This window comes from Alligator sinensis, unplaced genomic scaffold (genome assembly GCF_000455745.1).
Source record: "Alligator sinensis unplaced genomic scaffold, ASM45574v1 scaffold222_1, whole genome shotgun sequence".
NCBI lineage: Eukaryota > Metazoa > Chordata > Crocodylia > Alligatoridae > Alligator > Alligator sinensis.
Genome location: NW_005841912.1, coordinates 270,856 through 285,954, shown reverse-complemented (window position 1 = coordinate 285,954; position 15,099 = coordinate 270,856). Strand labels below are relative to the sequence as shown.

The 15,099-nt window shown below is 44.1% G+C and overlaps 1 protein-coding gene across 2 annotated transcripts in view; it reads right to left on the bottom strand.

Moving 5' to 3' along the window:
* The window catches only part of G3BP2 (G3BP stress granule assembly factor 2), a 53,385-nt gene extending 40,020 nt beyond the window's left edge, over positions 1-13,365 (bottom strand). Inside the window, exons 1-2 of one of the 2 annotated variants that reach the window (XM_006018749.3) lie at positions 13,347-13,365; positions 2,414-2,532 (exon numbers count right to left, since the gene is read on the bottom strand). In XM_006018749.3, the coding sequence (XP_006018811.1) occupies positions 2,414-2,508 (95 nt within the window). In that variant the 5' untranslated portion in view covers positions 2,509-2,532; positions 13,347-13,365. Of the gene's footprint in view, positions 1-2,413; positions 2,533-13,346 lie in introns of those variants that run through there. The other variant, XM_006018750.3, reaches the window with a different exon arrangement.
* Between the last annotated feature and the right edge of the window lie 1,734 nt (positions 13,366-15,099).

The window sequence follows — 15,099 nt, the reverse complement described above, 5'->3', positions numbered from 1 at the left end:
CCACACGGTGTGACAGCACAGCAGCTGGGTGCAGTGGGAGCATCGTGGTGGCGGTGGAAGAAGCCAGCAATGGCCAAGCCCACCTCGTCATCCTCCTCCATGCTGAGGGGTGCCGCAAGGTCGCTCCGCCATGCACAGCAGGAAGGAGCAGGAGGCCAAGGTGCACTGCAGCCAGCCCAAAGCCACCAAGCCATCGTCCAGGTCCCCTCTCTTCCTGCTGGCAGCCCAGCCTGGCTCCATGGACCCCTGCCAGCCCACTCTAAGCCCTGCTGGCACTGGCCCTGGGACACCAGTACAGGCCCTGCATTCTGCTCACCTCTGCCTCCCGGCTGCATGGCCAGACCGTACAAGTCAGCAGGAGCCAGCCCAGCCCCAAGGACTGGGGCAATCCCTGCAGTCCTCCCTGCCCCGCTCTTATCTGAATTTCCCATGCTGGCGCAGGCACAAACAACCCCACGGTCCCAAGCCAGAAGCCTCTGCTAGGCAGGGGCTTCTGACTGGGGGGAGCCCAGGGTGGCTTCCCCTGGCTCCTATCATCTTTGACAGGAGTCAGGAGCAGATAAATACTAATTCTCTAAATTTTTTAGGGGCCCCGCAGGCTGGATCCAGCCTGTGGGCTGTATTTTGCCCACCCCTGCCTTACACCAAGCCAAGCAACTTTTAATTCTATGACTTAGTGCTGCATGTTGAAACATATCAGACCTACACTGACACAAGTTTAAGGCCACTCCTTATGCAAGACATCAGTTTAAGCTCATGATTTTTTGCTAAGTTTTGGGGCATTCTAAAAATCTGTCTTCATAGATAAATATTTCCATTATTTGCTTGCCCACTAATTTGAGTTCAAAGCAGCACCATTTGTAGCCTTTTTTCATATTCTATAATCTTATTATTAGGTTCCAAGGCTGACAACACGACATCAGGCAACTCAAATGCAGAAATTATTGCCTGTACTTCACACTTTCTTCAGTAATGAACAGGTAAATATTATTTATAACATCAATATTTTAGAATTCAGTCATTTTGGGAGAGCTTTAACTCACGTACAATATTAACCAAATGATCCCAAATTTCTACTACCAGCTTTACCCTAAAGACTTCAGATGACAGTAATTTTCAGGCACATGGACAAATTTTAGCATGAAAAAGCTTTATTCAGTCTTAACTATGCTTCAGTCCTACATTGGGTAACCCGTAGTAAAATTCCAAATGACATGCAAAATTTAAGCAAAACCAGAAAAAAAGTTTTATTGACAGGGTGATGAAACAATAAGTAAGTTGGTTAAAAATGGAAAATTGATCTTATCTTGGTCAAAACAAAACCCCGATTTACAGTAGTAGAATACCTTTGGTTAAGATTCAGTTAACCAGTTCTTCTTACAAGCAATGTTCAGTCTAAACAACTGAAACACCTTCTTACTTTAAGTACTATACCTGAATAAGTCCTTTGCTAATTTGATTAGCAGATTTTATTGTTTTAGCTCAGGGGTCAGTGATGTTTTTGGGCAGTGTGGCAAAAACCCCCACAGCCTTGACTTGTAATATCTTGGTGTGCCAGAGATGAATGGTGAAGGCACCATGAGGGGCCCAATCCTTCTTGTGGCAGCAGTCCTGGCTCCTTCCCTGCTGTTTGCTGAGGTGTGCATGTACCATCACCAGCAACGAGCTGGGCTAGGGCTCCACAGAGCCTGGTGCAGCTGCTTACAGTCTCTCCACTGCCTGCTGAGAGCAGCTCAGGCTCTGTGGCGAGCTGCAGGGTCCTGCCAGAGCTCAGTCAACTGGTAGATATCCAGAGGCTGAAAGCAGCTGCATCGGGGTCTGTGGAGCCCAGACCCAGCTCGTTGCTGGTTCACATGTGCCTTGGGGCAGACTGTGAGGAAGGGACCACTCACAGCTCCCCCGCCATCCGCCCCAAAAGGTTGTGTGCCAAGCAAAATGTCTTCATGTGCCACAATGTTGAACTCTTGATGAAGAGAAACACAAAATAGTGGTCAAATGACCTCCAAAATTAAAAGAGAAATCTCTCTAACCTTTAAATTATGCTACCATTGTACAACTAGTAGATTACAAAAATTTCAGCTAGCAAAGTGATTTGAGTGCTGGGCCAAAATACCACTGATATCTTCACCTAAGTATAAGTTAGTTATCAAGTGACTGTATGGCAGCTATATCTCCATAGATACAAAAGGACCTGGTCAGATAAAGTCCAATAACTTCTGGTTATAATTCAGAAGAGCTGAAATAACCTACCTGGCTCATGTGGTGGTATCATTTTAACTCAAAGCCTAAGAATTTGAGTCTGATTATTCATAAAAGTATTTAGATAAAGTAAATTAATAGTGTGTCACGGCTATTTTTAGATTAATATGCCACTTCTACTCAAGGAGAAAGCTGATTACATTAAAAGTGTTACCTGTGCAAGAAGTCAGGTGCCTTATTTAGCAAAGTGTAGTACTGCCTCACAAACTCCCGCCCTACAAGCAGGGGACTTGGCTTCTCCATAACCATTTCTTTGGTACACAGTGTCAAATACTGTAAATAGAAGAAAAGGAAAAAGTACTGTTATGTCACAAGGCAGGGTTTTTTTCAACTAATTAATTCACTTACATGAGATTTCCATAAAATCCCATGCAACAAGAACTTATATTAACAAGAATTACTACACCAACATACAACCTTTTTCAAAAAAAAAAAAATTAAAAAAAAAATATATAGTGCAACTCCAAAGATTTCTGTAGCTTAATAATTCATTATTTTAGCAGACCAATCTAATCTAAGACCTCAAAGTGATTAGTAAGCACAAGTTTCAACAGACCCAGAAAAAAGAGGCAAGCTGTAACTTTTAAATGCTACAGAAAATTGTCTAACATACTAACAACAAAGACTTGTTTAACCATGTTGCAGCTGATAAATAGGGATCTCTGTAAATTGCAGAGAAAGAGACCCCCACAGTGGCTCGTTTAATCTTTTTTATTTTGCTGTTTGCCCCCCTGCCCCCGTCTGATGGAGGGTCCTTGCCAGCTGGGCTGCTTGCTGCTGATAGCTGAGGAAGGGAAAACCATGGTTTAAGATTTGCCATGGTTTTTGCACCTCTGCTGCTGATTGGCAGAGGGGTCCCCGCCGCTTGCTGCTGACTGGCGGGGCTCCTCTGCCAAAAAGTGCCAGGGATGAGCAGGGAGGCAAACAGCGAAACGAAAAAAAAATTAGAGGAGCCACTATGGGGGGCAATTCATCCATGATTTACGGAGATCCCTACTGATAAACAGTTAAAATCCTCGTGAAACATGATGTAAACAACAACAACATGCCTTATTTTTTAGCCACAGTTAGGCTTGGACTGGACGTTCTTTTTGAGGTATTCACCACCTTCAATATGGAAACCTGCCTACCATGTAACTCTCCATTTCTGAAGGCATTATCCACACTGGATTTTTGGTCTTGGGCCCATGCCTTCAGAACAAGTCACAGAGGAACTCCCTGGTTCTCTACATTATCTAAGGCTCCTGGCACAGTGAATCAGCAGCTGTGCCACACTGAGCGCACTCAAGTCTCAGACCATTCCAATCACTTCCTCTCAAGATTGGGAAGAGCTCTCATATACTCTTCAATACTTAAGTAAGTAAAGTAGGAATATCCTGGAAGATACAGCTCACTCCTCTCTTTCTAGTCCAGCTCCTGCTGCAGGTACTGCTCTGTGCTGTACTGCTCTGGAGGAACAGGGCTGGGCTGGGAGGCAGTGTAGCCAGACGATGGTGGGGGGGAGTGGGACTGGGCAGGGGGGAAAGCGTGGTCTCGCTGGGAAGCAGTGGGCCAGCTGCAGTCCATCCCCATGTCCAAACAGGGCTGGGGAGAGTAGAGGGAGCAAGGCTGGACCAGGAGGAGCAGGGCTGGGAAGGGGCAGGAAGGAGGGGCAGCGTAGCCTAACCCAAGGGCAGCAGGGTGGCAGCAGCCCATCCTGAGTCATGAGTGGGTGCTTCCCCCCACCCTGTACAGGCCAGGGTCGGGTGGGGAGCGGGGCCAGCCTGGGCCAGGGGGCAGTGGGGAGGTGGCAGCCCACTTAACTGCTGGCTGCCCCAGCCAGAGGCATTGTGGAGGCATCCATGATCTGCCCATGAAGTTGTAGCCTGGGGCTGTGTCAAGCCCATGAAATTTGGCCCTAGGCTCTGCGATTTGAGTACATCCCTACTTATATTCATACAAATTCAACAAATATCTACAAGTATGTTATAGGTATACATGATCGTACTTCAGAGCATGGAGATTGATTAACTCGGCTCATAGTTCTTTCCAATCCTACAATCCCAGGATTACCAGCCAACGCAAGAATGACAGTCATATGAAATAGTCAATAGTTAAACTCAGACCTCCCTCCCATTTAAACCACTACACTAAAGATTGTGTTGCTACATGAAAAAGTTAGGGGCATAAAAACAGAACTGAAGAGAAGGACCACTGAGAAACAGAAAGCCAAGTGTCCTCTTGTTTCACCTTTACGGATCCACAGCTCAGCAACCAATAACTAAAAGATGTTTAAGAGGACTTAATGGTGGGAGATCCTCTGAACAGGCCCATGACCCTTGTCTAGGCCCTGGGATCCTCCAAAGCTCTAGTGTCCAGCTACAGCAATTGCACTCATGTCAAGCATGCTCAATGTCAGAGATCCTGGTTTTTTCCATTTAAAAACTGCAAACTTTCTGATTAAAAGAAACCACCAGGTTCTCTGATTTAAAACCCCCAAATCCACACTTTTTTACAATTAAAATGAAATGCCACTATACACACAGAGTCATATAAATTTAACACAATGTTTTATTGATATATTTACAATTTTAAAGCAATTTGGACGCCTACCAGTGTCTCAATCTTTATTATAAAGTAAATTCTCAATACACCTATATTTTGGCATTTTATTTTGTTTTTTGTCATGGAAAAATCAGAGCGCCCACTGCCCTGTCATTCACCAAGACCCAGGTTCAGCTGCAGTTGTCCCCTCCCAGATGCTCTGTGGCGCTGAGCAAGCCTGATATGCCAGTGCCTTGCCCATGCCCTGACTCATAAGTCACAGTGCTCCCACCCGTCGACGTGCCTCATTCCCTACCCGCAGGCCCTGCGTCCCCACTAGCGCTCCATGCTCCTGACCCACAGCCCCAGGGACCTGCTCGTGCCCCTCCCTCCCGACCCACAGCCCTTTGCCTGCCCCCCCAGCTATTCCCATCCCACCCAGGCTGGAGCGCAGCAGCTGCAGCGGCTCCTCTTCCCTCCAGCCAAGGGCTGGAGGGAAGAGGAAGGGAGGCCTGTGGCACTCCCTGCCCTGGGCTGGGGCTCCTGTGCCACACCAGGTGGCCTGACTGCAGATCCCCACCCCAGGCAGCTTCTCCCAGCTGCCCTGCCCCTGTGACCACAGGTACTGGCCCTGGTGCCGCTGGCCTGGCTGTGCAGTTCCCTGCCACCCCCAAAGGGCTCCCCTGTCCCTTTCTCCCACCGGAGAAGTAGGAACAGCCCCCATGCCCAGACATCTTCCCACAATGCTGGCAAGAACCTGCCCCATCTCACACACACAATCTCTCCACACACCCCCTGCCACATGCCCACTCCCCCAGACAGTCCCTAAGCCCTAGCCCTCCAACCCCCAACACTCCATACTGACCTGCATCCAGCTGCCAGGGCTGCTCCCACCACCCTGCCTAGCTGTATGTCAGCCATGTGAGAGTGCATGTACAGATGCACATGGTACCCCCTGCCTCCAATCACCTCTCCCTCTGTTCCCCTCAGCCCCAAGCAGCTACTTGCAGGTTAGAAGGCTGTCAGCCTGCGAAGGGAAACCCATGGTTTCCCAATTTTCTCCTTTAAAGAAGAAAATCCACATTTCTCCAAAGGAAACAGAAAACCTGGATCCCTTCTCATCATGTATCAACTGCACTGCCTCACCATATAACTGTTACAGTCTGAGCTAGCATGCAAGGGAAAAAAAAAACACTGGATTAGGGAGAAGCAAGCAGCACCTCAACTTTAGACCACCTAGCAGGCAATACAAAAGAAAGCTATTCCTTTACCACACCAGATTCCACAAAACCCCAAACATTGAGAAATGTGGCAGCACTCTTGGGGCACACAATGTCCTAGCATCACAGCACACATCTCACCAAAGCAGCATTCTTATTTCAGCACGATATAACTAAGGGGCAAAAAAATGGAGTTCATAACTCTGATGCAACTGCCTGCATTAGTAGGAAATTGGATTCACTGATTTGAGAGATGACTTCCAGTCCCATACACCTTAGTCCTCAGGACAGGGACAGAAGCCAACTTCTCAACCCCACAGAGTCTTCTGCAGTGCTAAGGGCCTCAGCTAGTCAATTATTGGCGCACACAGATCACAAGCAAGAGCTGGCACACTGTTTGCAATCCCACTCACACTTTAGCAGAGAGAAGAGTGCTACTGCATCAATACTGCACCCCCCCTTCAAGTCACCCTGGCACATCAGAGAGTGGAGGAATTCACCTCTCTGTTCTCCCATTCCTAGGGGCACCATTATGCAGGTATTGGTGAGAGAATGATCCTTATTATCTGGGCTGGGTATTTCCCAGCTTAGATGAGAGGGGCCTTAACTAGTCGCAGTCCCTAGTAATATAGCATGACACTAGTCAATGGTAGAGTACCCCAATGGAACAGCCCCTCTACACTTCCCTTCAGAGTACCATGTCATGGTCTGGGATGTTAAATCAAAACAGACTGCAGGCTGCACAGCCACTTCTTTAATTCACAAGGCACATGGCACTCCATGTGTTCCTGTGAAACAAGACATTCATCACTGGTGATTTCACCAGCCTTACTTATGTGCTGCACCTACCTTCTTTCCATCAATGTGCTCATCTAACATAGAAGCATTGACAAGAACTAACCACAAGCACAGGGCACACTGTACTCAAGAGGACACCATGGTACTGAGTTTCATTTATCTGACACTAACTATTAGTCCCCAAGAGGTCTTTTATCTACTGGTAAAAATGTGAGGAAATGAATCAGATCAGCAGCCTGAAAAACTGACCCTGCCCAGACACGTTCTAAAAATGTGAAACTGAACAGTTAACCTTATACCAGGTTCTGCACCAGCATGAAACTTAGAGAAGTGAAACTGAACATTTAAAAGCCACTGAAGCCAAGCAGTTTAACTCACTGGAGAGTTGAGACAATCATCAACTCACAGCTTAGAGCCAAGCCAAGCTTTAACATCAGAGACTGCTACCAATTAAAATCCACCAAAATAGTCAGACTTGGAGTAGTATGTTCAAAAAACAAAAGCTTTAAGCTAAACCAATGATAGAGATGGCCAAGCTTAAAAATACCTACATTGGTTTAAAAGTCAGAGATGAAGAGCCAAAGAGATACAACTCTTACATAAAGGTTATCGCAGAAATAATTTAGCTTCCAAGTAGGGTCTACAGCAAAAAGCTGCATCCATCAGGGAGTGCTTTTGAAAACCATATATAAAAAACAAACTGCTAGGACTGCTTAGGGGCCTTAAAAAACACAGGCTGGTACATGGTCAGAGCAGACCTTCAGAGAACAGACTGGAGGAGGGGGAGCTTCACAGCATGACTCATAATAAAGAGAGGGGACCAAGAAGTGAAATTCCTGCAGAAACAGTAACTTTAAGAGCAAGCACCTCAATTTCAATACATTAGAATTTTTTTCCAGCAAAGTAAGCATACAGTAAACAAGACACTTGTGCCTTCCCTACAAAGAGATTCTGAAATTAGAGCAGAACATTGATAATGAAAGCTACACTACCTAAAAAGGTTTCTACTTTGGTAAAAATTTAAACCCAGAATATATGTTCTTAGGAAAATACTTAAGATAAATTTAGCACAGGTGTTTTCTATGGAAATGAAAAACATCATTAGATCCAAAATAAAGACGGTTCTTGACAAACTGTCATACTATATCAGACTAATGATCCACAGGCAAACAATATGACAGTGTGTCTAGTTTTTTAAAACTTGGTCCCTCTCTCACTTTCACTAAATTTTTTTTTTTGAATACCAAAAAATATTAATAAAAGCTTCCTACCTACCTTCTCCATACTATTCATTATTTTATGTACTTTTCTCATGTCCCCCCTCTACCTTCCTACCCTGAGGTATGGAGGCACATTCTTCTCTCTTCAGGTGGAGTTTCCCCTCCATTCTTATAACTAGAAGTGCACCGATATATTGGCGCCATATCAGATCAGCACCAATAAAAAGAAAAATCAACATTATTGGCTATAGGCTTTCTTTGGCTGGTGTAGCCGATAACGTCACCAATAAATACAATATGCCTTTTGGCCAGGGCCCCCAGACACCATGTACATGCACGCAGCCACAGCATGCACACAGCCAGGAAGGCAGCCAGGCAGTGTGGAGAGCAGCACCCTGACAATCTGTGGAGAAGGAATGTGGGGGAGAGAAGGGGCGATGATTCAGACTCCCAGGGAGGGTGGGGGTGGGGCAGGGGCAGAGGGCACTGCCCAGTCAGGGCAGTGAATGGGACCCTGGGGCTGGGGCAGGGAGTGAGGGCAGGTGTGAAGGACATATGGCTCCCCCAGGGGAAGCATGGGGGGGCATATGCCTCCTTCTTCCCTCCCCCAGATTTGTGCGTAGGGCAGAGGCAGGCTGCCCACTCTAGGCTCTTTACCCTTCTGCCTTTGCCTGGGAGCCACATGCTAGTTGCATGCCTCCACCCATCCAACAGCAGTGGGGGCGGCGAGTTGTGCCTCCCGCTGCCGGATGAGCAGGGGTTGTATGGCCAGCACGTGGCTCCCAGGACAAAGGCAGCAGGGCAGAGAGCTCCAAGTCCACAGCAGGTAGCCAGCTTCTGCCCTTGCCCTGCTTGGCTCTGCTCCTAAAAGCGCCCCCACACAAAAATGGTGGTGGCAGTGCTTGCAACTTAACCTCATTTGATAAGGTTTAGTTCAATCACCCCCGCCACCATTTTTAAGTACCATGATGCCGATCCCCTAGATGAGAGATACCTGTGGCTCTGTCCCACTCCCGGCTCAGGGGGTCCCATTCACAGCCCTGGCTGGACAGTGTCCCCAGCCCCAGCTCCACTCCCTCCCTTACCATGGGGACCTCAGTCTGCCCTGCACCCCGTATATCTTCCTCTCCACAGACTTGCCTGCAGGGTGATGCTTTCCACACTGTCCAGCTGTTTTCCTGTAAATTGGTTATTGGATTGGTATCAGCCAATATGCCTGGTGAATAATCGACTACATGTATTGGCCAAGGAAATTTTTATTGGTGCACCCCTACTTATAACTATTGTTACTCTCCAAACCTACTATGTGGATGGGTTCTTGAAAGAATGACTAGAGCTGGCAGTTTTTAATACAAAACTAAGCAGAGATGTGGGTTTTCTGAAAAATTTTGAATTGAAAAATTTTCCAATGCCCTAAATAACATGCTAAATCAGAACATAATTTATTTGACTTATATTTAGTAAACAAAACTAAAAAACAAACAAACCCCATGTTAATTCTATGTCCCAATAGCCACAAGTATTTGAATTGAAATATTTGATTAGGAAAAAAATTAAATACAGCACACTTAATAGGGTATAAATGTTATATTCAAACAAATTCAAAGCTTTATGTGGAAAGAAATTATTTTTATTGGAATACTTGTAAAAATGTAAAGACAATATACAATATCATGTATTTCCCTTACATTGTTTGTTTAAAATTTAAGGAAAAAACCCTAAGGCACTGAAAACTGTTAACACACTAATTTTAGCACACCCAAAAGAACTGTGCATGATATGCCGTGGTTGTCCACTCATCTACTTCAACAGAGTTGAACTCTCTTCCACTGAGGTCACTGCAGCACCTCCAGTTTCACTGTCACTAGCTGGAGAATCGCTTGCACTACTTATTCGTTTAATTTCAGAATCAGATTGAGGCAAATCTGATTCAGAACAACTTGAACCACACTCTCATTCTCTAAAGGATGGCTTTACCAATGAGTCTATGGGCAAGGGCAACTTATCATCACACTGCATCTTCTTCACTAGTTGTGCTTCTGACTGATTCTCCAGAAGCAAGAGATTTTGAGAAATAGAAACAAGCTTAGCGATGCATTCATTTGGCTTTGATTTGACCTGCACAGCCAATTAAGTGAATTCATAACCTGATTTTTGGTTTGGATTACTGCGCAAGTGTATTTACCCTCCTGTTTACAAACCAATAAAACATATATGTACTCTCTCTCACACTTCCTAGGGATAATCACCTGAAAACATTAATTACAACTTTGAAATTGCCAAGCTTGTCTAATACTGTATTGGCATCCATTCATTATTACTAATGAATTTTATAAAACAATTAATTTTTAGAAATGGAAAATTTCCCATGGAAAAATTAAGCACTGGAAGTTTTTCCAGAAAATTTTCTGTTTTGGAAAATTTTCTGCCACACATCTCTGCAACAAAGAATCACTGCTTTAACATAATGACCTTAGAATATTTTAGTGTGGTTCCCCATCTATCTTTCCCACCTTTAATGACTTTTTTTTCTGACCACTGCTGTACTTAAGCAGTTGCCTCCATTGATCCATCTGGATGTTAAGATAAAATATCCCTGTGCAAGCTAATAAAAATGGTATCTCCTTTTACTGGGGCCATTCTCCAAAATTTGAATGTGCTTGTATGATTTTGGGAAAGACATGCAAATATAATCAAGCAGAATAAGATGCTAAATCAAACTATTAACATTAAATACAAGTTGTCTTAAGAGCTACCACAATCCAACAATTTGTAAGGGTATTACTTTACAGTATTTCTAGCTATGCAGACAAGTGAGGGAGTGAAAATTCATAGGGCAACATGGGGAGCCTGCATCACTTCAACACCATTGCATGACCCAGCAGAGAAACTAAATCACAGGGTCACTTGGAAAGGCGTCTTAATAGGGTTTGATGCCTCAAGGCACTTCAATGTCCTGTGGTACTTTTGACTTTACAGAAAAGGAGAATTTAATTTAAAAAACTTGAGCACCGAGAGAAAGAAAACATAGGTTCTTTCTTTACAAGACAACTATCGTAAAAGATACCAATATAAAACAATCCCCAACCCGCCAAAAAACAAGCAAAAAAACCCCCAAACGGTGAGGCAACATTTCACAAATGAGACTGCAACCACAGTATGTTACAAATCCATGAAGTGATTTCCATTTTACCTCAGACCATCACAAGACTAGTATTCCAAATTCATGTACACCCACAGAACATTTCCATGTTCTTAGCAGCACTTTTGATCCAGCACAGCCAATTACCATATTCCAACAAGTCTAAGGGACAAGCAAATGTGAAATCTCCAACTTCCCTAGACAAAATTCACAATTAGATGGCACTGCTATAGTTGTGATGTATTCATTTTTGCAAAGAAGACTTGTGTTCCTTAAGGATATGATAGTATGGTTGAGTGCCTTGAACATTTATTCTGCGTTTGCCAAACTTGTTGCATAAACAAGCAGGGAATAAAAATTCTAGAAGAGCACTAACACACAACCTGCCAGGAGCCAACTCGATAGACTCATGAGGCATAATATTCCAACTATGCAAATTTCCCCCATCCTTTTTTTTATTTTTTTAAGGGAAGTTACTGCAAGTACAAGATTATGTGCAATCAGAGAGAATAATGCAGTTGAGAAGGAAAATACAAAGGACAGGAACAGCACCAGTCCTAAAAGTGTACAGGCCAAATAAGTGATAGGGCTAACTGAACGTGGTTACTACATCGTGGCCATATTCTACCACAATCTGTACCAAGATACTACTGAGGTTGACTAGCCCTCCAAGAGAGACTTTTACACACACATTTATAACCCAGACTATTATAATAGATGAAAATGGAATTTAGTACTCTACCAAATGAAGCAAAACCCCCTAAATTAGAATACTGTGACAAGGCCACCTACACTGGAAGTTAACACAACTGAAGCACTTGAGATTATGTTCTATTTCAATAGTTGGCATCTTTGAGCAATGTGCGCGCCATGAAGTCAATATTCAACTAGTACAATGAATCAAGTTATACAGCACAAGTACTATTTTTCTATAATTTTGTAACGTGTTACTTTTTAATTCCATTAAAAATTAAAATATACATGTCCACATGGAACCATGAAGTGAAGAGCTGTGTTTAAGAACTCCAAACTGCAATACTAATTTGCTAAGCGCTTCCTAGCCAAAACAGATGGGTATTTTTACATGTGCTCTGGGGGTGGGAAGGGGACAGCGCTTTCATTAGAGTAGATCCAAGAGCTGCTTTAATTAAAATGTCCCCACGCTTAAAAATGGCAGTGGGGGTGCTTGAACTGAAGCTCAATGAGCTTTAGATAAAGCGCCCCCATTTTTAAGTGCAGGGACGCTGATACACGAGACATAGAAGGCTGCATGTCAGCACAGCCTCTGTGTTCGTGTAGTGTCCAATGGATCCAAGTCTCTCATTTGATTAACTCTTCGTAACACAAAATGTTCCCTTTAAGACATATTAATACTACCTCCTCCTTTCTCATTTTCCCAGTTGTGTACAAGTAGAAGATTGTGATATCATACTTGGGATGAGGCAGTAGCAATGTACATTGGTGATCACCATGAGGTTGATGTGCTTGCATTATTAAATTGTGGCATTACAAAACCATAAAGCATAAATTTATTAAGTGACAAATAAACCTTCTATATGAACAAATAAAAATAGTGATCTAATCTAAGTACTCTACAACAGTTGTACATTTTAGACATTGGGGTATTACCTAAGGCTTAGTACCTTTGGCAAGTGAAACAAAGCATCCACCAATAAGCATATTACTGCAATACAGAGAAACACATTTTGAAAGTGGCTCATAGAAGGTCAACTCAAAGTCAAAAACATAACATCTTGGGACAAAGACATTAAGAGGCTGAACACTTGGGCAAAAGGTGGCAACAGGAAGATCATGTCCTTTGTTTCTATGAAGAAAATACTGAGCACAATGATGGCGTTAAGGCAGGTTTTGTCAGCAAAACTCTTAAGAACAGAGAGGTTGAATTTACCTGAGAAAAAAAATGTAAGTGACAGACTACTTAATAAGCTGCATACCTTGTCAAGGGTACATGATCCCAATATTGTTACCCAAGTTGCCCACTTTTCTTTTTTCAAGTGGCAATTTAAGTTTTAACTACCAGGACGCTAATTAGCTGAGGATCTGTTTACTCAGTAGTGTCCCCCTCTTCCATACCATGCAAAGGAAACAAACAAATGGGATCTTCATTTAAAGACAGAGCTGGAGAATACTGTACTAATAAGAGGCCTTCATTTTAGAACTTACTTCCACTGCTTGATCCAAATTAGCCTGAGGTTGGTCACCCTCCAAAGCAAGCTTCAAAGCACATATCTTTACTTTAGCTGGTTGTTGCAGAGAGGAGCAGTTTGATAAATTTGCACATCTGTTGGACATGAGAACTTTAGTGGGAACCACTAAAGACACAAATTGACTAGGTCTCAAAGACACACATAAGCAGTCCCAACCGAAGTCAATGGGACTGCATATATTTTCATGTTTATGGAACTGGCAATTCCTTTCTTTTTTAATGGGATTCAGATATGATGCAGAGAGCACAAAAGTTTAACCACCTCCTAATCAAGGAACTGCATTTTAACTGTCACAAGACCTCATATAAAAGTACGTGATATTTCATAAATAACTGGAACTTCATCCGGGTACACACAAAGGTTTTATACCCGAGGACTGATAGAGGATAAATAAATCAATAGAAAATTCACTGAAGGAAAATAACAGGAAGCTGACAGCTTCTGAACTTGTACTGGGTTGCTAGGGAGAATCTGTATCCACCAATGTCAATACTACAGGACATTTGGAGCAATACACAGAGGACACCAATTTTAAGGCCTTACACAATACTGGAGTCAGAATTCCCAATCTCATTACAGTAGCTGCTCAGCAAAGCAGAGAGAGAGAATGGCAGCTCTCCTCCATAACAATCATCCTTACAATAATAAAGACCCTGGCAGAAAATTTTTGCCTACCCCCTAAGTTTTGCTGTCAGAAATAAAGGGCTTTTCTAGACTACAGTTAAAAAAGTGACTTCCAATATTGCTAAAGATATACACTCAACCTAATTCAGATACTGATAACAGTCTGGCCAGAACAGCATGAATCTCAGCAAGTGCTGGTTTACCCTGTAACAGAGCTCCATGCTGCTGAGGCTAGACATCTAATACCCGAGCTGGCTACATTAAAGCTAGCTAAGAGCTTTCTAACTGCAGAGTAGACATAGCCACATATTATTGGCAGGGCTCAATGCATGTACCCTAAAAGAAACGTTCAAACCCAGGTAGAAGACTGCAACACTCAGGTTTGCAGGGAAAGCCCTGCTGAAAAAAAATGAGCCTGTCGATGCAACGGAAAGACGATTCTGGAACTGCTCTTGGGCTGCACTCTCTGGACTCGGCTCATAAATTTCACTGTACCAGCCAATCTCTACCCACATCTTATCTGCATGCCAAATACTTTCTTAGTAATTCCATTCACTTTTTCTCCTCCATATCAACCAATGTGTTTCCTTTCTTGCAACATAATCCTTCCCTGAGATGTTTACACCTTCCTGTCCCACCCCCCCAAGCCAGTTCCCTTTGTACTTCAGAGTCTTTATACAGCCACCACATTGAACACATTTTTGCCCTCAAGGCAGGAGCAGCAGCCCCCTGGAATTTCACTCTCCTCCCCAAGTCCTCCAGTTTGTCACTTGCCCATTAGGAGCCGCTCAGAACCAAGCCCAAGATTTAAAGTGGGACTGAGAGCAAGAAGGAAAAAGACTAACCAGCTGCCAGCTTGGCCTGCGGCAGGGGGTGGGTCCTTGCCTAGCAGCCTGGAACCACAGGGGCCTCCTTCCTGCTCCGTGCAACTTAAGGGGAATAAAGCTATGCAAGGAGCTAAGGTGCCAGGAAGCTCCTCCAGACTGGGTGGGGGGCGGGGAACGGGACAGGGTCCTCCACCAAGGGCAGCTGGGCCTGCGGGTGGGCACAAGGCAGGCCCAGGCCGGGGGGAGGGGGGGGCCTCA